The sequence below is a fragment of the Macrobrachium rosenbergii genome, chromosome 9 (assembly GCF_040412425.1).
Source record: "Macrobrachium rosenbergii isolate ZJJX-2024 chromosome 9, ASM4041242v1, whole genome shotgun sequence".
Lineage (NCBI taxonomy): Eukaryota > Metazoa > Arthropoda > Malacostraca > Decapoda > Palaemonidae > Macrobrachium > Macrobrachium rosenbergii.
Genome location: NC_089749.1, coordinates 42683523 through 42708060, shown reverse-complemented (window position 1 = coordinate 42708060; position 24538 = coordinate 42683523). Strand labels below are relative to the sequence as shown.

General features: G+C 43.4%; 1 protein-coding gene across 1 annotated transcript in view; it reads right to left on the bottom strand.

Moving 5' to 3' along the window:
- The window catches only part of LOC136841735 (leucine-rich repeat-containing protein 28-like), a 171348-nt gene that overhangs the window by 74648 nt on the left and 72162 nt on the right, over positions 1-24538 (bottom strand). The window contains 2 exon segments of the mRNA XM_067108990.1: positions 19982-20006; positions 20009-20116. Of these exon segments, the coding sequence (XP_066965091.1) occupies positions 19982-20006; positions 20009-20116 (133 nt within the window).

Below are 24538 nucleotides of genomic sequence, written 5' to 3'. Positions count from 1 at the left end.
CATGTATTCCTTCAAAGCCATCGAACTCTCACCTACATGGGCATTCATGTCCCCCGATAACGCTGGTTCACTTCTTGGAACTATTTCTATACATTGCTCTAATTTCCCTCTGAATGGGTCTCATCTGTAGGCTTTAAATTTTCCATATATAAAACTCAAGCACTCATGTTTTATAAAAACAAAAAGTGGAAAAATGGTGAAGAAAAAGATTTAAAAATCAGAAATCATAGCGTACCAATTAGCCAAACAGCAAAATATTAGGATTAATATTTGACACTCACTTGAACTGGAAAACCCACATAACATACGTGAAACCTAAATGTAAATGAGCATTCAATCTAATTCAAAAACTATCAAACACTACTTGGGGAGTTGATAGACATACCCTTACTTTACTGTATAAAGCAACAGCATTGTCTATCATTGATTATGGAAGTGAAATATATGGCTCAGCATCAGAAGCAACACTGAAAACGTTAGACCCAGTTCAAAATGAAGGCCTCAGAATGTGTTCAGGAGCCTTTAGATCACCACTGTCATCTTCACAAGTTGAATGTAGTGAACCACCTCTCTCTCTCTCCATAGAGAGGTAGTAACAATGAAGAGTGCTCTGAGAATTCAGACAAATGATTCTCCAACCAAAAAATTATTTGGATTACGAGATGTTTATAAACAACCATCCAGCTCCTTTCCCGGTTAGAGCTAGAAGATTGTTGGAGTCACTGAATATAAATACAGTATACACTTACCTTTAATATTAAACTTACCTTCTCTTGACAATGAATACAATGAGAATTTGTACACACTTAAAATATTTATCAAAAAGTTATTCATATACCCCAGAACACCACAGACAACATACAGTAGAACATATAATCCGAAAAGCTCCATGTTACGCAATATACACCAATGGATCTAAGTTACAGTACGGAGTGGGATATGCTACAGTGTCCGAGGTAAAAACGAAAAAGTTTCAGTTCTCTCTACCTGATAATGCCTCAGTATTTACAAATGTGTTATGTGCAATAGCATCAGCCATAAAAATAATTAAAAAAGCCCAATTTAATAATTTTGTGATTTATCGCAACTCCAGAAGCGCTATAGAAGCCATTCAAAGTTACAATCCAAAACAATAATATTGCACAACAAATTAAGTTTTCACTCCATAAATTGTATAATAATGGAAAAAGTACAGAAACCTGTTGGATCCCTGGCCTTGTAGGTATTAAAGGAAATGAAGAGGCTGATAAAGCAGCCAAAAAGCGGTCCACATGACAAGAACTAATATAAACATCCCTGTTAGTGCCTATACTGTGTATAATGATATATAAAACAATCATTGTAAGTAAATGGCAAAATATATGGCATGAAGAACCTGAAAATAATATATTAAAACAGATAAAATCAATGTTGGAAAAATGGAGTTCATCATATCAGAGAGACAAGTGCATGGCTAAACCCTGTATTCACAGGGGATGCGCACCCACCCAGCGAATAGCTAAAATCTGCGAATGCTTAAACCCCTCTAAAAACACTTAGAACTGCCCATTTTGATAGTTTAAACATAAGAACCCTGTAAATGCTTATACCTGAGTATTTAATAGTTTTATCACAAAGTGCATTTATTCATGAAAATTATACGAAAATACAGTAATTAGTGAATATTTTTGGTGAAAAAGGGATTTTTGACAAAGGAAAAATCTATTTCTGGGTGAAGGCCTGTGTCGCTCAGTGAAATGTCCCTATACAGCACACATTTCTAGGTATAAGTATTGCAGATATACCAGAGAAAAAGCCAATAGGATGCCAGAGTTACCTCTGGATCGATACATCCTAATAGGATGTCGGTATGTCATCTAGGAGCGAGTGGGGCCACTACCACAGACACTTAACCCAATAGACTCCTCCTCTCCAAAACCCCTCTGCCTAAGAGGTGCCGATACAACGGTTCCCACCACCGCTACTACTAATTCTACCCATAATGCACCATCCGAAATAGCACCCAAGCTTTTGGCTAGTTCAGGTGGGAAATAAAGAGAGGATGGGTTCACTGAGCGACACAGGCCTTCACCCAGAAATAGATTTTCCTTTTGTCAAAATCCCTTTTCTGGGCTTGTCCTGTGTCGCTGAGTGAAATAGTAGCAGAAAATTGACAAAAGAAGCTTGTAAATTTAAAAGGATTAATTGTATTAAGGGATAAAATAAAATTTTATTTTAAATATGCTTTTACTAATCCAGAAAAGCAAATATAAAAAAATATGTACAAAAGGGCAATAACTGTCTTAATTAATGCAAAACAATGTAGTTACAATCTTAAGATTAATAAACAAACTAGTAACCATCACCTAGAAAACAATGATTTGGTGAAAACTTAACAACTAAGGTGATAAACAAAGCCAGGAATGGATTGTGAAGCAAACTCAAACCCAGACAACAAAATAGGAAGGACGTGGGAAAGTACAAGCGAGGCAGGTAGGTGAGAGGTACCAACTGGTAGGGCAAATAAAAATTACAATTTGAGTACCAGTAACAAATTATAAATAATAAAATCATATAATATGAAGGCTGATTCAGGGAAACAATGTTCTAGCCAGCAGAAACTTTGCTAGATATACAGAGAAAAAGTAGTGATCCCGTTTAAAGCTGACTTACTACCCCAGTGATTTCCGAATTTCTCAAAATTCATATGTTGAACGTCGGTATAAGAACCTGAGTGAATTACCACTATCATGGAAACAATCTGAAAGATCTTGTTTATCAAAATCCCCGGAACAAATTTGTTGTTACAGCCATTCACCAAACACCCGCCATTTTTAACGACACCAGCGCCAAGACCTCATTCCATTTCCTAGCAGGAAATCGCTTTTTCTTTTGTGTGCTCATAAGGGATTATTTGGATTTTTCTGTATTTCTCAGGATCCTGATGAGCAGCTTTACCATCTCCAAGTTAAGTACCATCTTCTTGTGGGGTTTTGTTCTATTTTTGGCTGTTATGGTCTCGTATTTTCATAAATATTGAGATCTTATTATGTTCAGAGCGTCCCCTAGCCAGCCATGTCGTCAGGCGAGGCGTCTCCTTCAGTTCTTTTCAGTTTGAGTTGTCTCCTCGTCAAGTTATAGATTATTTTTGATTTTAACCCATGGTTCCCTTCCTGGTGGTTCCCTGCGGTGGAAACCCCTTACGGAATGTTGGTTTTATCATTGGCCTACTGGCCTTTAGGTGGGTGTGATCTCCATCCAGGTACCCCCCCCAGGTTGGGTTCCTTTTATTTTTAGTCTGTATTAGGTTAATTATTTTATGATTGAAGATGGTGCTCTCTCTATTTTTATTTTATTTTATTTTTTGTTTACCTCCTCGTGTGTGGCAGCCTCAGATCTAACCGCTTCCCGTAGGTAGGCTACGCCTCTGTTGAGCACATTTTGTTCCCATTTTAGGTGTGATGGTTATTTTGTGGAGTAGGCTTGTTTTTCCTTCCCCTTGCCCTTGGTGTGGGAGTTCAGGTTGAGGGAGTTTTGTTGCTGTTTCCTCCGGGGTCGTTTTTGGTGGGCAGAGTGAGCCCCTTATTTCTCTTCCTTCCATTTGGGGAATCGAGTTCTTTGGATGTGTTTCCTCTAGGCTAATCGCCTCTTGCCCCATTTTCGATCCCGGCTGGTTCTCGGCACAAAATTTCTCTCCCTGTTGCTTCCTCCTCCCTTCCGCACTCCTTCCATTTTCCTAGCCTATACTAGGTTAGGTCCATATTAGGCTTCGCCTAGGAAGGAGTCTATTTCGGGTTGGTTGCTTCCCAGTCATTAGGCCACCCTCCAAGATTCATGGTCTGGGAGTGTAGGTGTGCAGTTGAGCGGGTGATCATTTTCCCCTGTCTCCTGTTCCCTTCCTGGTAGCCTACCTCTCTCCCTCCTTCCCCCCCTCCTCCCCCCTCCAGCCTTGCTCTGCTCGTGCGGGTGACGCTAGATGGCGTTTTCTCCGAGTTCAGGGACTTCTTTTTGGTTGAGGGATTCGCTCCCTCCCCATATTGTCCCTAGCATCGCTGTGTTGGGGTTGGTGGTTTTGTTTACTCGAACGTTGCTCGAAGTTCACCTCTATCCCACCTTCCCCCGTCAGGTTTTGTTGTTACGGTAATATATATTGCTTCAGCCTATGTTATGAACATATGAGCATTTGCCCACCTTGTTTCTCCGGGCGGGAAGTAAGGGTGAAGGTTTTTTATTATATAAGGAACGGATCCCTCCGGTCCTCTTGAGTTCTTACCATCACTTGTTTAATGTTTTTTTATTTTTATTTTTAGATAAGTCTGTTTATCTAACAGGAGTACTCTCCTTTATTCATTTATATAAATACGTGAGTCGGTTCTATACCAGGGTCTCCGCCGTTATTTTACTGGCAGCCCTATGGTTAGTTCTGGTGGTCTCATCCCTTTCATTCCCGGAGTACTCCGGGTCTGAAATCATTTTACCTTCCACTCTGTGTAATTTAGAGCTTATTGGCCCAGTTTATGATAGGGAGTTCTTCTCCGCCGGAGTATTCGGTTGCAGTTGAATTTCCCGGCCTTGCCAGCTTTATTTTGCTTTAGGTGGGAGGTTCATGTACTTTTTCTTCTTACAGACTGTTCGCTGTGAGGAGCTGGGGTGCACCGCCTCCCCTCCAACAACCCTACGGTCACGTAGTATGCGGACCCACGCTGGTTGTGCGGTCCGCCTGGATGACCTGGTTGTTTGGCACCTGATGGTTGTGAGGTTTGCTTCGCTCTCTGCACAACTGTCCAGGATGAGTTGGTAAGTGACAGTCTTTACATCGCTTTATGCTCCTCATATTGTATATTATATATTGTTTATGAGGTTCCCGGACTGGTTTTTCGTTCTTAGCTAATTGTTGGTTTTCTTACAGGCGGACGAAGCTTCCAAGAAGTCTGCCTTGGAATCCCTCCGGGCCTGGGTGGCTGGGTTTGGAAGGAATGTTCCGTCGGGAAGCCCTACGTCCTCGACGCCAGGTTGAGGGACTTGCTCTACCCGGCGCACGGGTGGCGGCCGCAGTGCCTGAAGATCTTGCCACCCCTATCATCCAGCAGATCCGGGATGAGACCCAGCCACCCCAAGCGGATATCCTCTCGCTGAGGTCTCGGAGGATGTTGCCGCCATTAATCTCGACCTGGAACCGATGAATATAGAAGCAGGACCAGGTGGTAAGTGGTGAGGTAGGTGAGGTTGTTGGGGCGGGCCCCATTATTTGACTCCCCTGCTTCATCCATTTCTTCCTTTTCAGGTTTTGTGAAGTCTTCCTCCTTGGGTGATAGAGCTCCATCTGCTATCCCCAAGTTGAAGTTGAAGACTTCATGGAAGGCGAAAGGGCTTCAAGTCTCGTCTTCCAAGAAGGCATTGCCCTTCCCCGTCGAAGGCTAAGGTCTCAGGACCTGTAGCCTCCGGGAGCAAGTCTGGTTCCTCCAGCAAAGGCGCGAGTAAGAGGGGCTGCAAAACCAAGCCCTCCTCGCCAACCTGCTTTCGATGCAGAGGCCTTTGCTAACCAACTTTATAAGCGTTTTCACGGAGGACCTGGATTCGAGATTTAGCAAAATCTCTGAGAAGTTGGCCAGTCATGATAACATACTGGCGGGAATGGCTCACCCACCCCCAGCCGAACCACAGTATGTTATCCCCGACACTGCGGACCTCCGCCGTTTGATGTCGGTAACCCTTGGCGGTTCGCTCTCGGGCCATCCAACATGATGGCAAGCTGACACTTGATGGTCTTGGCACGAGACGGTTGGAGGGTGGAGTTCTTCCCCCGATCTCCTGCCCCCTTACCCAGGCTTCGTGAGGCTTCACGGAGGAAGCCTGGATTGGTCGGACAAGGTTCCTAGGAGACTGTCATCGTCCCTAGGGACCAAGCTCAGTCGGCTCTCCTGCGCACTCTGACGGAGTGGCAGGCAGATGAACAAAGTTGACTCCTTTCAAGGGCAACTTCACCATGTTCGCCCTGGGAGACAACCTACCCACCCCTTGCTTGGACAAAGTCGCTCTGGCTACGCCCGAGCGTGCTTTGATGGTAATTCGTTACCTCAGCTGAGGGAGACAGACCCTACTTCCTGGTATTCCCAGGAAGTAATGAGTTCTGGTCAGACGCCCCGTCCACTTTCACGGTCGGGAAGCTGGACCCCTTCTGCGCTTCCACGCAGTTCAGCGAGCAGCTCCCCAAGCTGCCGGAAGCTCTTGAAAGCGGAGTTTGATGCTCGGGTTAAGTTAGCCCGGTCGTTGAACTCCGTATGCCTTACTGAAGCCACTGCCGTCTCCTGCTCGGACGAGCCATTCTTTCAGGTTTTGGCTAAGTCCTTGCTGGCTGGCTTCCAGTCTGACTTATTTGAATTTATCATGGCCAGACTGGAATGTAGGAAGTTCATCTTTGCTGATGCGACTATCCGCCACGAGCCTAACAAGCTCGTTAAAAGCTCGATCTGGGGACCTAACCTCTTCCCTGAAGAGGAGGTCACAATGTTATGGCTGAGGCTACACGGGCCAACCAGAGTCTTCGTTCTCGCTGGGGTATTTCTGCCTATAAGCGTAAGACCCCAGAATCGGCCGGCCCCCAATCGAGAGGAGGCAAACGTTTCAGGAGGCATAAGAGGCCCCACCATCAGGCGGTAGTCCAAGCCGTCCCGGTCTCGGCAGTGGCACAGCCTTCCACTTCTAAGGCTCACCCCAACAGTATGTGCTGGTCCAACCAGCTGCACCCTCCTATGTGGCCTCACCGGCATACAACCCCACATATGAGGGCCGTGGTTATTTTCACGGCCTTAATAGGGTTGCAAGGGGAGGAAGAGGCAAAAACCCCTCATAGAGGGAAGCCCAACACCACCCCAAGGGGAAGACCTGGACGTGGTAGGGGAATAAACCCGCTCCCTCCCACTGAGAGAACACAGGTAGGCGGTCGCCTGTTTTGGTTCAGGGACCAATGGACCTTCAGCCCTTGGGCACACAGCATTGTGTCCAAAGGACTAGGATGGAGCTGGATCAAAAACCCTCCTCCTCTAACCAGGTTTTACCAGCCACCCACATCAATCCTAAAGGATTATGTGACAGAATTGCTCAACAAACGAGCAATAAAGAAAGTAAGGCACCTAAAGTTTCAAGGCAGGTTATTCACTGTTCCCAAAAAGACTCCGATCAGCAAAGAGTGATCCTGGATCTGTCGCGTCTAAATCTCTACATAAAATGCGACAAATTTCGCATGCTTACGGTAGCTCAGGCACGGACTCTACTTCGCGTGGAGCCGTCACCACCTCTATCGATCTTTCAGACGCTTATTATCACGTCCCGGTTGCGCGGAACTTCTCTCAGTTCCTCGGTTTCAGACTCGGGAATCAAGCCTACTCCTTCAGGGTCATGCCCTTCGGTCTGAACATTGCGCCCAGGATATTCACAAAGCTGGCGGACACGGTAGTACAGCAACTCCGGTCTCAAGGGATATCCCTAGCAGCATATTTGGACGATTGGATAATTTGGGCACCAACAGTTCCGGAGTGTCAGAAAGCCACGTCCATAGTCATCAATTTCCTGGAGTCGCTAGGTTTCCAACTGAACAGAGAGAAGTCCCGTCTGACTCCGGAGTCCCGGTTTCAGTGGTTGGGTCTCCAGTGGGATCTGTCATCTCACACGCTGTCCCTTCCGCCTCCCAAGAGGAAAGAGATAGCATCTCTCACCAGGAGATTTCTCAAAATCCATCAGCATCCCGCCGGTCCCAAGAAAGGGTCCTTGGATCTCTTCAGTTTGCCTCAGTGACAAACCTGCTATTAAAAGCGAAGTTAAAAGACATAAACAGAGTGTGGCGGAGTCGAGCCAATGTCAAGCTCAGAGACAAGGTCTCCTCTATTCCTCAAATCTTAAAGACAAGGTTGCGACCTTGGACCTCGGTCAGAGGCCTGTCCAATACAGTTCCGCTTCAATTTCCCCCTCCGGCACTAGTTAGTTCACACAGACGCTTCCCTAAGCGGCTGGGGGATATTCACCAAAACAAAAAGTACAAGGAACGTGGTCCACAATGTTTCAGCAGTTCCATATAAACACCCTGGAAGCTATGGCGGTCTTTCTAACTCTGAAGAAAATGCCCCCCCCAACCGGATTCATATCAGGTTGGTATTGGACAGCGCAGTGGTAGTTCATTGCATCAACAGGGGCGGCTCCAAATCAGGCCGAGTAAACCAAGTAATGGTTGCTATCTTCTCCCTGGCGAACAAGCACGGCTGGCACCTGTCAGCCACCCACCTAGCGGGGGTACGGAACGTGGTGGCGGATTCCCTGTCCAGGACTACTCCGTTGGAGACGGAGTGGTCCCTGGACGTGGAATCTTTCAAATGGATTTGCCGCCGGGTTCCGGGCCTCCAAGTGGATCTGTTCGCAACGGAGAGCAACTTCAAGCTCCCCTGTTATGTGGCCCCCAACCTGGACCCTCAGGCGTACGCCACAGACGCAATGACAGTAGATTGGAACAGTTGGGAGAAGATTTATCTTTTCCCCCCAATAAATTTACTGCTGAAAGTTTTACACAAACTCAGGACATTCAAAGGTCAATTAGCCCTAGTAGCCCCCTATTGGCCGAAGAGCAATTGGTTCCCTCTTCTTCAGGAACTGGGATTACTGGAGTCTTGGATCCCCAAGCCCATTCTGACTCAGACAGTACAAACCAAGACTGTGTCAGCTTCCTCAAGAATTCAGAATGCCCTAGTTTTATGGACTTTATAAAATTTCTGCAGCAAAAAGGAGCAAACATTGACCCTGTCAACACTCTGTTTTTAGAATCAGATAAAAGAGATTCTACTATTAGACAGTATGACTCAGCAGTCAAAAAATTAGCCTCCTTCCTAAAAGCATCTGAAGCCAAAATCATGACAGCTAATTTAGGAGTTTCCTTCTTTAGATCATTGTTTGAGAAAGGCCTTGCTCCGGCCACTATTACCACAGTCAAGTCAGCATTAAAGAAAGTATTTCTTTACGGCTTTAAAATCGACCTTACAGATTCCTTTTTCATCTATCCCCAGAGCATGCGCTCGTCTGAGACCAGTATCACGCCCACAGTCTGTTACGTGGTTTCTCAATGACGTCCTTAAGTTAGCATCAGAGATGGATAACTTTCATTGCTCTTATCAGGATCTGTTAAGGAAGACTTTATTTTTGATTAGCTTGGCTTCAGGTGCTAGAATCTCAGAGCTGTCGGCTCTCACTAGAGGTGATAATTATGTGAACTTCCTCCCGTCTGGAGAGGTCCTCCTTTCCCCTGACCCTAGATTTTTAGCTAAGAACGAAGACCCACAGGACAGGTGGTCTCCTTGGAAGGTGGTGCCCCTTCCTCAAGACCAGTCTTTATGTCCAGTTTATACACTTAAATCTTACCTTTTAAGAACTCCACAGAGTAAGTCGGGTCCTCTTTTTATCAGGGAGAAAGGTGGTACTCTTTCACTAAATGCTATAAGACAACAAATTTTATATTTCATTAAACAGGCCAACCCAGATTCAGTTCCTAAGGTTCATGATATTCGAGCAGTTGCTACTTCCATTAATTACTTTCATAATATGGACTTTTCAGAGTTATCTAAATTTACGGGTTGGAAATCACCTCTAGTGTTTAAACGCCACTATTTAAAACGCTCAAGCCCTGAAATTTTCTACCATAGCTGTGGGAAGTGTCATCTCCCCACCTTAATTAATCATATCCTTGTCCTTTCCTTTCCCCGCCCGCCTGCCTCATTTACTTTTCTGCTTATTCTCCTGGTTGATTATGCCTCACTGCCTGGCTCCTCATATTGATGTTTCTTGTACCTGTTGATGGAAAAAGTGTAATCTGACATGCCATGATTGTTTTTCTTCTTGTGGGGTACTGGACAGTTTTTATTTGGCTCCATGTACCCCAGATGAATGTATATATTAATTTTCATTGATTTTGTCTCTTACGTGTTTAGCCTAAGTTTACGTGTATAGTATTAAGGTTATATTTGCAGTTATTTTTTTAGTGTTTAAGTATTTTTCATGTTTCACCTTGCTTTAAGTAATTTTAAGGTTTTTTGGGGCTTTTTCTCCGTCGATTGCCGGGACCTGCCCCCATGTTTCATAGTATTAAGTTTTTTAATGTGCCTTAGATTTAATATGCCTTAGTCTTAGTGTTCTTGCTACATGGAAGAGATTGCTTAATTAAAATTATTTTGGTAAAACTTTTGCCTTTTCTTCAGATTACCCTCCATTTCTTTTTCCTGGTAGTTGCAGCCTTGGCATGATTCTCTATCACGATTTCACCGGCTGACACGGGACTGGACTCAGAAAAGGGATTTTGACAAAGGAAAATCTATTTCTGAGGAAGGTCCCGTGTCACCCGGTGACCCTCCCTGAATTACCTAGTACTCCCCCTCTTGCACATGCCAAGTCTGGGGTTAGTGCTAGCATGGAATGAGGTAGGTGGCGCTGGTGTCGCCGTCCTGGCGGGTGTTTGGTGTGGGGCTGTAACGGCTCACCGCTCTGTTCGGGATTTTGATAAGGGAGAGATCTTTCGAGTAGGTTTCCGTGGTAGTGGTAATTCACTCACCCCTTCTTATACCGACGCCTTCCTAGAAGACGCTCGACTGGGGGTAGTAACCCCAGCTTTCCTGAAAGCTCTTTTTCTCTGGTATATCTAGCAAGGTTATACCTAGAAATTCGTGCTGTAATGGAATTTCACTGGGTGACAGGACCTTCCTCAGAAATAGATTTTTCCTTTGTCAAAATCCCTTAACATAAATAGGTTAAAATGTCAAAACCAAAAATTTTACTAAGGAAAAAATAAAATTAATTTTGAATATTATTTTTACTTAAGAATAACAAATATATATTAGGTTGACTCAACAATGTTCAATTTAACTAAAAACCATCACTAAAATAAAAAAATTGCAGAAAATTTTTAACAAAGTATATACAAAAACAAGTGGTTTTGAGAAAAGTCAACAAGGTTTAAAACTGGGGATTTCAGCCCGTATATTTTTAATTTAGGTCAAAATTCAATGTGTTGCAAGCAAAATACAAATTACATTTACAATTACCCGATATCATGGAGCTGACTCTGGGAAACATTGTTCCCTGATTAAGAGCCTCTAAGGACTTTAATAAAATAAAGTATTTGTTATTTCTTAATGCATATGTTTCAGGTGCTACAGCCGGATATCAAATGGTTCCACCATTTTGTTAACTAAAAATTGGACCTGAAGACCTTCTCTGAACAGGTTCTCTGTGAGGCTTTTAATGTGACCACCGGTAACTACCGGACATTTTGAGGATCTTCTAAAAGGGGTATTATCTTCCAGGAGACCACCTAATTAGAGGATCTTCATTCTTGGCTAGAAACATTTGGTCTGGAGAGAGTAGAACCTCTCCTGATGGGAGGAAATCCACATGATTCGACTCTCTAGAAAGGGCTGACAGTTCAGAGATTCTAGCTCTGAAGCCAGGCAAATTAAAAACAAAGTTTTTCTAAGAAGAGTCGAATAAGAGCAAGATTCATTATTTGTGTCTGAGGCTAACTTTAATACACGTCATTTAAAAACCAAGAAACCGTTTTAGGACGGGTTGTTGGTCTAAGACGGGCACAAGCTTTAGGAATAGATGAAAAATATGAGTCTGTTAGATCAATGTTAAATCCCAAAGAAATACTTTCTTTTAAGGCAGATTTAGTTGTAGAAATGGTACTAGCTGCCAGACCTTTGTCAAAAGGGTCTTAAAAAATGAGATTGTAAGATTAGTATTCATAGTATGAACGTCTGATTCTTTCAGAAAGTTAGCAAGTTTTTAACTGCTGAATCATACTGACGAAGAGTAGATTCTCTCTTATCTGATTCCAAAATATTGTGTTTGAGGATCAACATTAGCATTTTTCTGGGCCAAAACTTCATGAAATCCATAAAGTTAGGGCATTCAGCATTCTTGAGGAAGCTGACACAGTCTGAGTTTGTACTACTTGGGTTAATATTGGATGAGGAATTTGAATGGCTCTGAGTTTCAGCTCTAACAGAAAGGAAACCAGTTGCTCTTCGGCCAGTTGGGGGCTACTAGAGCTATCTGACCTTTGAATGACCTGAGTTTGTGTAAAACTTTCCACAGAAGATTTACTGGAGGAAAGAGATAGATCTTTCTGCCATTTGTTCCAGTTTATTGACATTGCGTGTCTGTAGCATAAGCCCGAGGGTCCAGGTTCGGAGCTATATAACATGGAGTTTGTGATTTGATTCCGTGGCAAAAGGTCCACCTGAAGCCCTGGAATCTGCTGAGCAAATCAGTTGAAGGATTTCTTGTCCAGAGGACCATTCTGATTCCAGAGGAGTCGTTCTTGACAGAGAATCTGCAATCACGTTCCTTACTCTGACAGATGTGTGGCTGACAAGTGCCAATGATTTTTCATTGCTAATGAAAAGATTGCTATCATAACATGATTTATGTGACTTGTTTTGGAACCTCCCTGTTCAGACAATGAACTATCACTGCACTGTCCAGGACAAATCTGATATGTATGTTCCTGGCCAGACGTAAACGTTTCAGAGTCAGAAAACCGCCATTGCTTCCAGAATGTTGATGTGGAAGAGACGAAAGTGATTTGACCAGGTTCCTTGAACTTTCTTGTATTGTGAGTAACCTCCCAACCAGTCAGAGATGCGTCCGTATGGATGATCAGGGCTGGAGGGGATATTGTAATGGAATCGATTTGGAAAGACTTTTGGCCGTTGTCCAGGGGTCGAAGTCTTTTCTTTAAGATTTGTCCCTGAGGAGACTTTGTCTCTGAATTTGCAATTGGCTCGTCTCGCCACACTCGATTTATGTCCTTCAGTTTTGCTTTGAGGAGAAGGTCTGTTACTGATGCAAACTGAAGGGAACCCAGGATTCTTTCTTGAGTGCGACGAGAGGCTCGTTTGCACCTGAGAAACTGTCTTGTTGCTTTGGCTATCTCTCTTTGCATTTTGCTGGGGAACTTGAAAGTTTGTGGGTGTTTAAGTCCCACTGAATGCCCAGCCACTGAAATTGGGATGCCGGGGTTAAACGAGATTTCTTTGTATTTATGTGAAATCCCAGATACTCTAGGAACTGAATCACCTTCCTTTGTCGACTTCTGACATTCGGGTCGCTGGAGGCCCAGATTAGCCAATCGTCCAGATAAGCCACCACCTTGATGCCTTGAGATCTCAGTTCCTGTACCACAACTTCTCCCAGTTTGGTGAAGATCCTGGGCGCTATGTTCAGTCCGAAAGGCATTACTCTGAAGGAGTAAGCCTGTTTCCCAGTCTGAACCCCAGATAGGGAGAGAAGTTTCTTGCTATTGGAACATGATAATAAGCGTCTGTAAGATCTATAGTTGGTGGTGACAGCTCCACGGGAAGTAAGGTCCGCACCTGAGAGGGTCAACATACGGAACCTGTCGCATTGAATGTAAAATTTAAAGTTGATAGATCTAAAATCACTTCTTTTTGTCTGAGTCTTTCTTTGCACGCTGAATAAGCGTCCTTGAAATTTTAAATGTCTGACTTTCTTTATTGCCTTCTTTAAAAGAAGGTCTTTCTGTATAGTCTAACAGATCTGATGTTGGAGTCTGAAAGAACCTGACAAGTGGAGGGGTCCCTCTATTCAGCTCCACCCTAGGCCTTTTGAAATGATACTGTGGGCCCATGGACTGAAATGTCCAATTGTCCCTGAAGAGGCGTAACCTCCCACCTACCTGGGGATGCTCATTTGTTTGAAGGCTTATTGTCTCTAGCCTCCTCTTGAGCCTCTGCCTCGAGATTGGAGTCTGGCCAGATCTAGATCGGAAGCTCCCATTACCTCTATTGCCCTTGGACTGGCGGTAGCCCTGAAAGGTCTGGGACTCATCAAGGTAGGGTTGAAGGCTGGAGGAGAAACATAAGTTGTTGAACCAGTGGGTGGTGGGCTGGCTGGTTCAGCAAAACATATTGTGGATGTCCCTTGGAGGTGGAAGGCTGGGCAATCTGAGTGACTGGAACTGCCTGGACAACTGTCTGGGTCTGGGGTGCCTTATATGGATGGTACCTCCTTGACCTCTTTCTGCCTTTAGGCTGGGGCCCTGAAAATTTGATGACTTCCTCTTAAAGGAGTCCCCAACGGATCCGAAGATTTTGATTGGCCCTGGAGGCCTCACTGATTACTGAGTTGACCATATCTTCAGGAAAGAGGTTAGTACCCCAGACAGAGGATTTTATCAGCTTGTTCGGCCTCGTGTCGGATGGTAGCGTCAGCCAGAACAAATTTTCGGCAGTTCCTCCTTGCCACAATGAAATCAAACAAATCACTCTGGAATGAGGCCAGTAGTGATTTTGTCAGGATCCTAAACAGAGGTTCATCCTTGTAAACAGCAGACGTCAATTCCACCGAGGTGACGAGGTTGATAGATCTTGCTGAGACGGCACCTAGCATCATACTCAGCTTTTATCAGGGACTCCGGAAGCCTGGGTAGTTGTTCACTGAAAGATCCGGCGCACTCTGGATCCAGTTTACCCACTGTAAAGGTTTCAGGAGCCCCGGTCCAGCATTCTAAATCTGTTGGAAAGAGAAGAGATGTAGGGTCCGTCTCACGAAGCTGTGGCATAGGCTTCTCCTCTGTTCCGGCCTGAAGGGTTAATTCTGCCACTTTGGATGTGCAGGGAGTGGGAACATCCTCATTTACTGTGAACATCGTAAACCGCCCCTTGTGAGGGGTCAATCTAGTGTTAGAACACTCCCAGTCAGATAGGATCTAACCCATGCCGACTGCTCTTGATCCCTGGGAAGATCACTGTTTCTTTGGGGACCTTATCTTCCCTCACCAAGGCATCCTCTGAAAGCCAGGCATACCTGGGGAAGGGAAAAACAAGATCCGTTGGGAAGAACTCGTAATCTTCCACAGGGCGGGTGCCACAACCTTCAATGGTTAATTTACCATTAGCGAAAGGGGCATTAAAGGCAAGACGCCAAGGGTTAGAGTCCTCATAAGCTGGCAGCTTTGAGGCGTCTGGGAATGGGATAGGACCTGCTGCTGTACCGGACCTGAACTAACCAGTCCGCCAGCGACTCCTCTTGAGTTTTTAACCTCAGCCAAAGGATTGAACGAACTTTCCTGATGACTCAAGACTCGAGGCAAGATCACGAAGACATTGCCTCGAACTGAGAAGACCTGTTCGGAGAAACATTTCATCATGGACTCCAGTGAAAGCTTCAGGGTCAAAGTCAGGCTTTTTAGACCTGCTCGACCTTTTGTCTCGACCCCTTAGAAGAGGGAGTAGCCTTCTGGGAGGAAGTCGAAGGTTTGGGGAGTCAATGAAACCTTGGCGGAACTGGGGTACAGATGAGGTTTTCGGGGTTTAGTCAATTTAGGTAAAGTCTTCGTCTTCAAAGAGGACTTCACCTTGGGATCACCGACCCGAACGGGTCCCCAGGGTGGAGCTCTTAGAGAATCCTTGGAAGGATGAAGACGAAGACGCAGGAGAATTGAGAGATAATGGATTAATAAGACTACCTGCCTCACTTACATCCCTACCTTCCTCCGGGTCGATGGCCATTGGTTCGACGTCCAGGTTGATGTTGGCCACTTCTCGGCCACTTCCCGCACAGCTCTTGATCTTCTGGCGGGACCTGGGTTTCTAGCCTAATTCTGTTGATCAGGGGTTCAGCTATTTCAGGAGCTACTGCTGCAGAGGCCCTAGCATTTGGGTAAAAGAATGTTGCAGATATCCTCTGCCAGCACATAAGGACGCCCCTGACCAACATTGCGCCCAAAGCCGCCAACCCAGATCTTCAGTGTAGCAGAGATGAGGCTTGACGGGACCGAGGGACCTGTTAATTGAATATAATGTCAATAAAGGGATTGAATAAAAGGATATTATATTATATCAAATATAAACACAATTATTTAAATATTAACTGTGTTAAATACAATTGAAGGTTAACGTGCGAATCATCAATCACATCTGAATAAAGGCGAGCATACATCGCAGCCATCAGGATGCCAGGACGAGATGGTCATCCACCTCGACTGCACAACTGGCATGCGATCTGCATGCTACATGGCCACAGGGTTGCTGCAGGTAGGCGTTACAACCCGGCTCCTGGCAATGTACCACCTATAATAAAAATTTATACATGAGCATCTAAAATAGGCGGCGGAACGGCTAAACTAGTAAAACTTAGAAAAAATATTCTAATACAACGGAGTTGAAAACTGTGGCTTCCCCGGAAGTCTCCGATGGAACTAAACAGGTGGGCCAGACCTGAGTCGGATCACGCCGAAACAATTCGGTGACGCGGAACGTCACGATAAATTAACTAATTGCACAGAAATCAACAACCAGGAAGGCCGCCGACGTGAAGAGTCGGGATAATTCACCAAAGCTCACAGAAAATAATAACAGTAACAAAACTCATATCATTCCGGCCTCTACAATTAACGATAACAAAGCAAATCAGCTAAAGTCCTATTAAGACTAAAGCGCGAGCTATCGATAGCTGCCGAACGAGTTCTGGGATGACGGAACGGTAGAGAAGCAGGAGCAGAAAATAAATCACAATTACTACTAGTAAAATTTATAACAGCTTCTCTCCAGTTAAACGTGAAGAAACGACAACGACGCTCAAGCTAAAGTTTCTGCTACTAGGAACTAAACAGCGAGCTAACGATAGCCGCCGGAACAGGTCCGGATGGCAGAACGGGAAGACACGGGAGTGAAAACATGGCGACAACAACAGGTCAGGTGCCTAGGCACCTTCCATAAGTGTCATCTCAACCAAAAGGGCAAATGAGCTAAGCTCTAAAAATCCCAACGGGAGAGCCAAGACAAAAGAGACTGATATACATGGGGGTGAGAAAAAGGCGAAAGGATGAACATGGTAATATCACCTAGCCTAACCTCCAGAAGGCAACTCCTGGAAATGTAGGCTAGGACACGCCAAAAATTGAACGAGAAAGAGCGCTAGCGCCAAACATCACTTCCAGGATTGAAGAATCAACTGGTCAGGGAAGAAGGCCTGCACTCAAACTCAAAGAAGGCCACCCAAGAAAACCTACCAACTCAGGCCTATAGGCCAGGGAGGAAGGAAGACTGGGGCCAGCATAGTCTACCTTCCACGAATCGGCAGGCCGAACTGGTCAGGTAGGCTAACAACACCACCCAAACAGACTCAAGAACTAATACACATCATAATAAATGACATAATGACATATTTTAAATATGTCTACAAAAGTAAATAAAGGAAAGCTAGGCTAGGCCTAACTTTCAACTTCTAAGGTATAAAATAATAGTCGATCGCGTCAGATCGAGCGAAAATTGAAACTATCATTATAAAAAGAATGTAGTAATTTCAAATTTCAATCGATTGAACGAAAGAAAGCAATCATATAAAAGACTGGGACTAACAGCCACGAACGAACACTTGCTGAAAATGGCGGCCCTCAGTCGATCATGCGAAACAATAAACAGGACAAAATAATCTGTTTGCAGTCCAAAAAACATTCAATTTTGAATACTCAACTTAGAAGAAGATGTTCCTTGATCAGATGATGCCATCATGAAAGCGAGATAATCCAAAAAATGAAAATAAGAATAAAATATTAGCACCACAAAAATCACGTGGGCTCGTGAAAGGCGTGCTATAAGCGGATGGTGCATTTCTGGGTAGAATTAGTAGTAGCGGTGGTGGGACCGTTATATCGGCACCTCTTAGGCAGAGGGGTTTTGGTGAGGAGGAGTCTATTGGGTTAAGTGTCTGTGGTAGTGGCTTCCACTCGCCCCTAGATGACATACCGACATCCTATTAGGATGTATCGATCCAGAGGTAGTAACTCTGGCATCCTATTGGCTTTTTCTCTGGTATATCTAGCAAATACTTATACCTAGAAATGTGTGCTGTATAGGGACATTTCACTCAGCGACACAGGACAAGCCCAGAAATACCGCAAATGACCAAACAGATTTTTGTTGAATAATGGCTAGATATGATCCACAGAGAAACTTTTTCATTGAGTATGAATCATGAGAAGAAATAAGTGGGGTTTACTGTAATTCTGACACGTCTTCGAATAGGCCATACTTGTTTGACACATGGACATTTAATGAACAGTCCATGTGGCCCCTCCTCCCAAATGCCCAGATTGCAGAGTATGGATAACAGTCAAGCATGTACTGTGTGAATGTCAAAAATATAACCTGCAGTGATTATCAAATTTTGGAAGTAAATCAATGAAGGAAACTTTGTCAGAATCTTCTACATTTTCAGTAATACCAATTATAATGTTCATGAGGAGCTGTGATTTAATTAATGAGATGTAAAAAAGTAAATTATAAAAATACAAAAAAATTTTATTGTGTCTAATGAATTTGAAACAATAAATTTAAAATTTTGCTTAATTTATTCTGAATTTTAATATATTTTTTTACTGAGTATATATGGAAATATGAGTATAAATGTATTTACTGTGTGTGTTTCCAGTATGATCGTATGTTTTTATTATTGTGCAGTTTTTAATTTCATTTTCATTTTCATTCATCATCATATGACAATGACCTATTTGGTCCCAGAGCTAGGTCTCTGGCCTAGACTTGGTATTTCATCCAAATCTGATAGGCCAGCCCTAATGAGAGCTGATAGTCAACTTAGTGGTCTGGTTAAACTGTTTTAATAATAATGATACAGTAAACCCCTCATATTCTCGGGGATGTTTGTGAACAGTCATAGTTAAAGTTGTTTAGCTAAAAATTTAGATAGATGGCTGGATAGTTAAAATGTTTTTAAATACTTAAAACCCCTCTAAAAACACTTAGAACTGCATTTATTTTGATAGTTCAAACACAACAAAACCCTCTAAAAATGCTTTATACCTTGAGTATTTTAATAGTTTTATTACAAAAACCCAAACTTCACATGAAAAAATTATATGAAAATACAGCAATTAGTGAATATTTCTCAGTGAAAAATACTGGAATGGGCGAATTTGGTCTATAATAATGTCATATTACGTTCCAGAAAGAAATATGAATTGTGAGACTCTGAATACAGAGGGTTTACTGTAATAATCCATGCATCTGGTTAAACAAGATTCCTAGTCCCATAAATAATAAAATTTCCACTAAACCCAATCTTGGGAACCAATTACACATCATCAAAACATTCTGCAAATCCATTCTATGAGATGTCTCATTAAACCAATGTAAATTTTTTTATTCTTTAGTCTTGATTGTTATTATAATAAAGTAGTTTACAGTTTGTGAGACCACTGAGTCACATTACTAAAATATCATGGGTTTGCCTGAAAACTTGTTCTTCAGTGAAAGATGAAAACTTGAGCAAAATTGTTGAAGTTAGACAGCTAGTTGGGAAGAAACCAAAGGGAACTGACAGTGAGTAAATTAAAGAGAGCAATGTAGCTGAGGGTCAAAGGGACACAGCAAAGAACACTTGGTACCATCTTAAGGAAAGTTCATTGATGTTTAAGCTTGTTATTTTAAGATCCATCTATCATTTTGCAAAGTATTAACTGAAGCATGTTTGGATACAGTGCCATTACACTGAAAATGGTATCACCTGAGCATCTGGAAAGACATGGCAACTAAAATACAGGATGTGGATTCACAACAAGAATTGGGGAATAACTCCTTGGTGACAGCATCTTGAGAAAAACCAAATGATTCCAATATCCCACATGCAGCCCTCAGCTTTTGTTTTGTGTCACAGGATCTCTAAAGAATGTATTTAAGACACTAACTGTTTACTGGACCAACAAAATAAACCTGTACTGAAATAGTTACTGCTATGATGATATGTAAAAGATGACAAAATTTGTTTGAGCCTTAGCTTTCTCTATAAATACAAAGAACATTTTGTAAGAAATTAAACACTTAAAGATTTACCATTTAATTTAAAGCATGGATTCCAAGGTTTATACAGACACAAGATCCTCAACAGCAATTGACTGGAGCTCAATATAAATGAATAAGCAATTCACCTTTAGGAAAGCAAGTTATCTGGTTGTCCATTCAGCAACTAGTTTGAGTAGAGATGGAAGTTTTCCAAGTGTTTTTGGGAGGTTTCTAATCTTGTTGTTACCAATGTCGAGTAGCTTGAAGTGAAACCAGCTCTCCTATTTAAAAAACAAAACATTAAATTGTAATCTGCTAATATTGCAATCGGTTATTCTGTAACGATAAAAATATTTGCATGCATAAAATTAAACTTTAAAAAAGCCCAGTTTCATAACATAAAAATAAGCCCAGTTTCATAACATAAAAATAAATACAATGGTGGTTGGCTTAATACATTTGCTCTCTGCAATGGCAACATCATCCATGACAGGAAACATAACTTACATTAGCCACAGTTTACCAAAAATAGCAAAATTTTCAAGTAATTTATATTTTTCCCAACATACAAACCTCACATTATTTACACTGGAATCCGGCTTGCAGACTTGAGCTGGAACGGCTGCTAAACTTACAGACAAGATCATCAACTACCAACGGTAGGGGGAAGCCCGCCAACTCATCAGTCAGCACTCCACTTTGCCTTTTGGCCCAGGTACCAGAATGAGGGGCGGCTGAGGTGGAAATTATGTAAAGAACTTCAGGATTGTGTTAAAAAAATACAAAATACTTTAAAATTTGCTGTCTTTTCCTACACAAATGTCAACCTTTGTTCAAACATAGGAGATAACTATTTGATGCAGGTGGGAGTCTGGGTAAATCTCTGAACCAAATGGTTAGTTCTACCCACCCAGGAATACCTTTCTGGTCTGGAAGAGCTGAGGAAGAAATCTCGCAACTCTAGTTTGTTGGACATATGAGATGTAGCAACTGCTAGACTTCTGGGCTTACAGCAATGGATTTTGCATCATTACCTTGATGAAGGTTTGAAAGAACCTAATAGTGTCCAAGACAATAAAACTTGCTAATAAAAACCAACAGGTTTGTTTTGTCAATCCCTCTCTCCCCGTCATCAAAGAAAGGTGGGATATGCACCTAAATCTACTAAAAGATGAAAGACAGGGTGCCTCTGTCATGAAAAACTCACCTGAGCATGAGTTGTCTGTCCAGCATGTGACAACTCGCTACCTGGGCCTCTGCCCTAATACTAAAGAGTTTGATATAATAACAGACAAATTAGATGATATTTGTAGAAATCACAAAGAATGGAATATACTCATATCTGGAGACTTTAACTTTATTTTCTGTAGATTGGAAAGAACGAATAGGAGATTGTGGCTGTATTTATACATATAAAAAGAGAGTAATAGTAGTGCAGAAGATAAGGGGCAATTTGAAAACTATTAGATATGCTACTAGAACATAACATCCAGCAAATAAATCACCTGCCAACAAGAAAGGATAATATTTTAGACCTAGTATTTGTGAATGAGGTGAATTATGTTAAAGATATAATAGTATATAATAATTTTATTTGGGATGGTTCGACCTGTGTCACCCGGTGAAATATCCATTCAGCACATATTTCTAGGTATAAGTATTGCTAAAAATACCAGAGAAAAGCTAAATACAATGCCAGAGTTACGATCCCCAGTTCGAGCGCCATTTATAATGGTGTCAGTATACACAAAGGGTGAGTGTTGCCACTGCCACAGGCCTCTGCCCTATAGAGATCTCCAATCTCAAAATCCAAGAAAAGTGAGGGGCCGTCACATACCTCACGCTCATCTCCCAGCCAACCAACACCTCAGCCGCCATCTTGGTATTATTCCAACTTAGCACGCTTTATAAACATCTCTGTGTTTTTCTTAGTGCTGCTTTTTTGCGGATTTATCACCTGTACCATGTCATCTGTTCAAGATTTTGCTTCACCTAAGTTGAGTACCATCTCCTTTTGGTTTTTTCTTATAGAGGCTTCTTATTTGACCTTTAATTTAGTAATTACCAGGTTAAATAACACGATGCAGCCGATCGCGGTGGCTTTCGCCTCGGCCATACTGGACCCTCAGTCTTCGTATGGTTTTAGCAGGAAATTTCTGCTTGTCTCTTACACAATTATATTTTTAATATACTCCTTTCATGGAGTTTTATTAGTGAATTACCCTTTTCGCTGGTAGGGGTGAGGAGCCCGTATCATGACTGATCTAGGCTAGAGATGGAGGCTTTTTCCCCTCCCCCTTTCTGATCATAAATTCTCCACTTTTCCTGGTCCCTTCCTCTGCAGCACAAGGTACATTCTCCAAGATGGTACTGTTATGCTCATGATCATTTCTGATGTGTACGGTGATGGATGACATGTAAATTTTTTGGATTAATTTTATTTATGATTCAGCGTTAGGGTCGGCCATTTTGGTATCACCCCGTTCCACATATCGAACGGGTTGTTTGGCCTTCTCTACAGCATGAGTCCTTTACGAATATTATAAATACTCTGTGCATATATATATATATATGTTTTTATATTTCACACATCATTTGGTTAACTTTTTATCTTAATACTTTAAGTCAGATAGTTTCTTTGATTGGGTATTCTGGCCTACCTTCTTGTCCCGCTCTGTTATCGGTTTCGAGAGCTAGGCTAGATAGGATCTTTCTTTTCACAATTCTCATGCTTCCAGCTCCCCCTGACCAGGTCGTTTTGAGGCTTGGAGGGAGATGTTGGGTTGCTGAGGGAGTTCTCGTTTCACTCTTGGCCCACCTGACCATGCCTCTCATGTTTTGGAAGGTGAAATTAGGCTTGTGAGACCCCCCCTCCCCTGTTTTAGCCCACATGACCAGACCGTTAGGTTTTCGGAAGGTGAGGTTAGAATAGTGAGGGTCTCTCAATGCATAGCCTCCCACCTGACCAGACTGTCGGCATTGGAGGGTGTGGCCAGATGATACGTGGATTCCCCCTCTCAGCCACCCCCCCTCCTGTCACACCTCTGCTAGCCTCCCTGTCCAAGTCAAAAAGTTTTGGCGTTGGAGGATGGTCTGGGATCGAAGGTTGCACAGACCTTTTCGTGTTGTTAGCCTAGCCCTTCCTTACCTATTCTTTAGCATTTGGCGTGTGACCTAGACTTCTCCCTGCGTGAGGGACGTCGATCACTTATGACCGGCACCCCGTGGGGAGTTTCTATCGGCGTCCAGAGGGTGTTACCCACCCATCTGGCCACCGCTTTTCGGTTTCCGCCACTCTGCTATTTCTTACCTATTCTTTAGCATTTGGCGTGTGACCTAGACTTCTCCCTGCGCGAGGGACGCCGATCACTTATGACCGGCACCCGTGGGGAGTTTCTATCGGCGTCCAGAGAGTGTTACCCACCCATCTGGCAACCGCTGGTTTCCGCCACTCTGCTAGTGTTTCATTTGTTCGCTTCCCTCAGTGTTAGCTGGAGCATCGAACACAGGCCCAGGGACGCTATCTTGACTTCTGCTAGAGTTCATTCTCCGCCGGGTTAGTCAGGTCTCAGGTTGTTCTTGTCCATGTTACCACTCCGGTGGGTATGGTTTTGGGTTGGTTGGCTTTTCACTACCTGTTCCCGCCACAGGCGTTGAGAGTTGAACCAGATTTGAGGACTCCTCTCCGCCTCCTCCTCGCTACCATAGGTATGAGATAACGAGATTTCCATGGCAATCAGGGCGGAGTATCATACACCAGCGTATCTTAAAAAAGTACTCCTGTTTACATAATTAGTTGACCATTCCGTAAAGCATATCTTTACCATACCGCTGCCGGATTCTTTTGGAAGTGTTTATTTATTTATATTATATGATGCATGTTCCTAGGTAAAGGTGTACTGTTACCGCGGACCTACTCAGAGGAGGCTCCTTAACTCAGACTGCATCAGCTTCTTCTTGTGGGAAAAGATTAGCTCCCAGATCGAACTCTTAAGAAGCTTATTTGGTTCATGCCGAACTGTGGCTGCTGAAAAGATGTGCTTCCGCAGGCCAGTCAGGCAGTCATAAAGTCAAACAGGTCTTGTTGAAAACTCGCCAAGAGATTTCTGTCAAGACCTGGAATAATGGATCTTCCTATAAACCAAAGAAGTTGCTTCTGCTAAAGCCAAAGAGTTCAAAGACCTGGCGAGCCTTTCCTTAGTATCAGCCTCTGTTTTCAAGAGCGTCTCCAGGATCTTAGGGAGCTGCTCACTGAACAGATCAGAAGCGCAGTCTTATCTGAAGCAGCTAGGGTCAATCAGAGTCTTCGTTCCCGTTGGGGTCTGCCCTATAAAAGGAAACAGTCTGATCTTACCGGGCCCTCCCACAAAGTCCAGTAAGAAATTTAAACATTTCAAACGTCTTCCAGCTCAGTCCTTGGTTCAGGTTCCTTTACAGAGTCAGCCTTCGACCTCTTTCCTCCCATCCTCCGCCTCAGTATGTCCTGGTGAACCCGGCGAAGCATCAGTCTTTGGCTGCTCCTCCTATGTCTCCTCCCCAGCTTTCAATCCTGCATATGAAAGTCAGGGGAAATTTCTGCTCAGACAATCAACCAGAGGCAATAAGCCCCGTGGATCGCTAGGGGAAGGGGAGCTCACTCAGCTCCTCTCCCAGGAACAGGGAGGTAGAGGCTCCAGAGGGGGAAGCAAACACAGGACCGATGA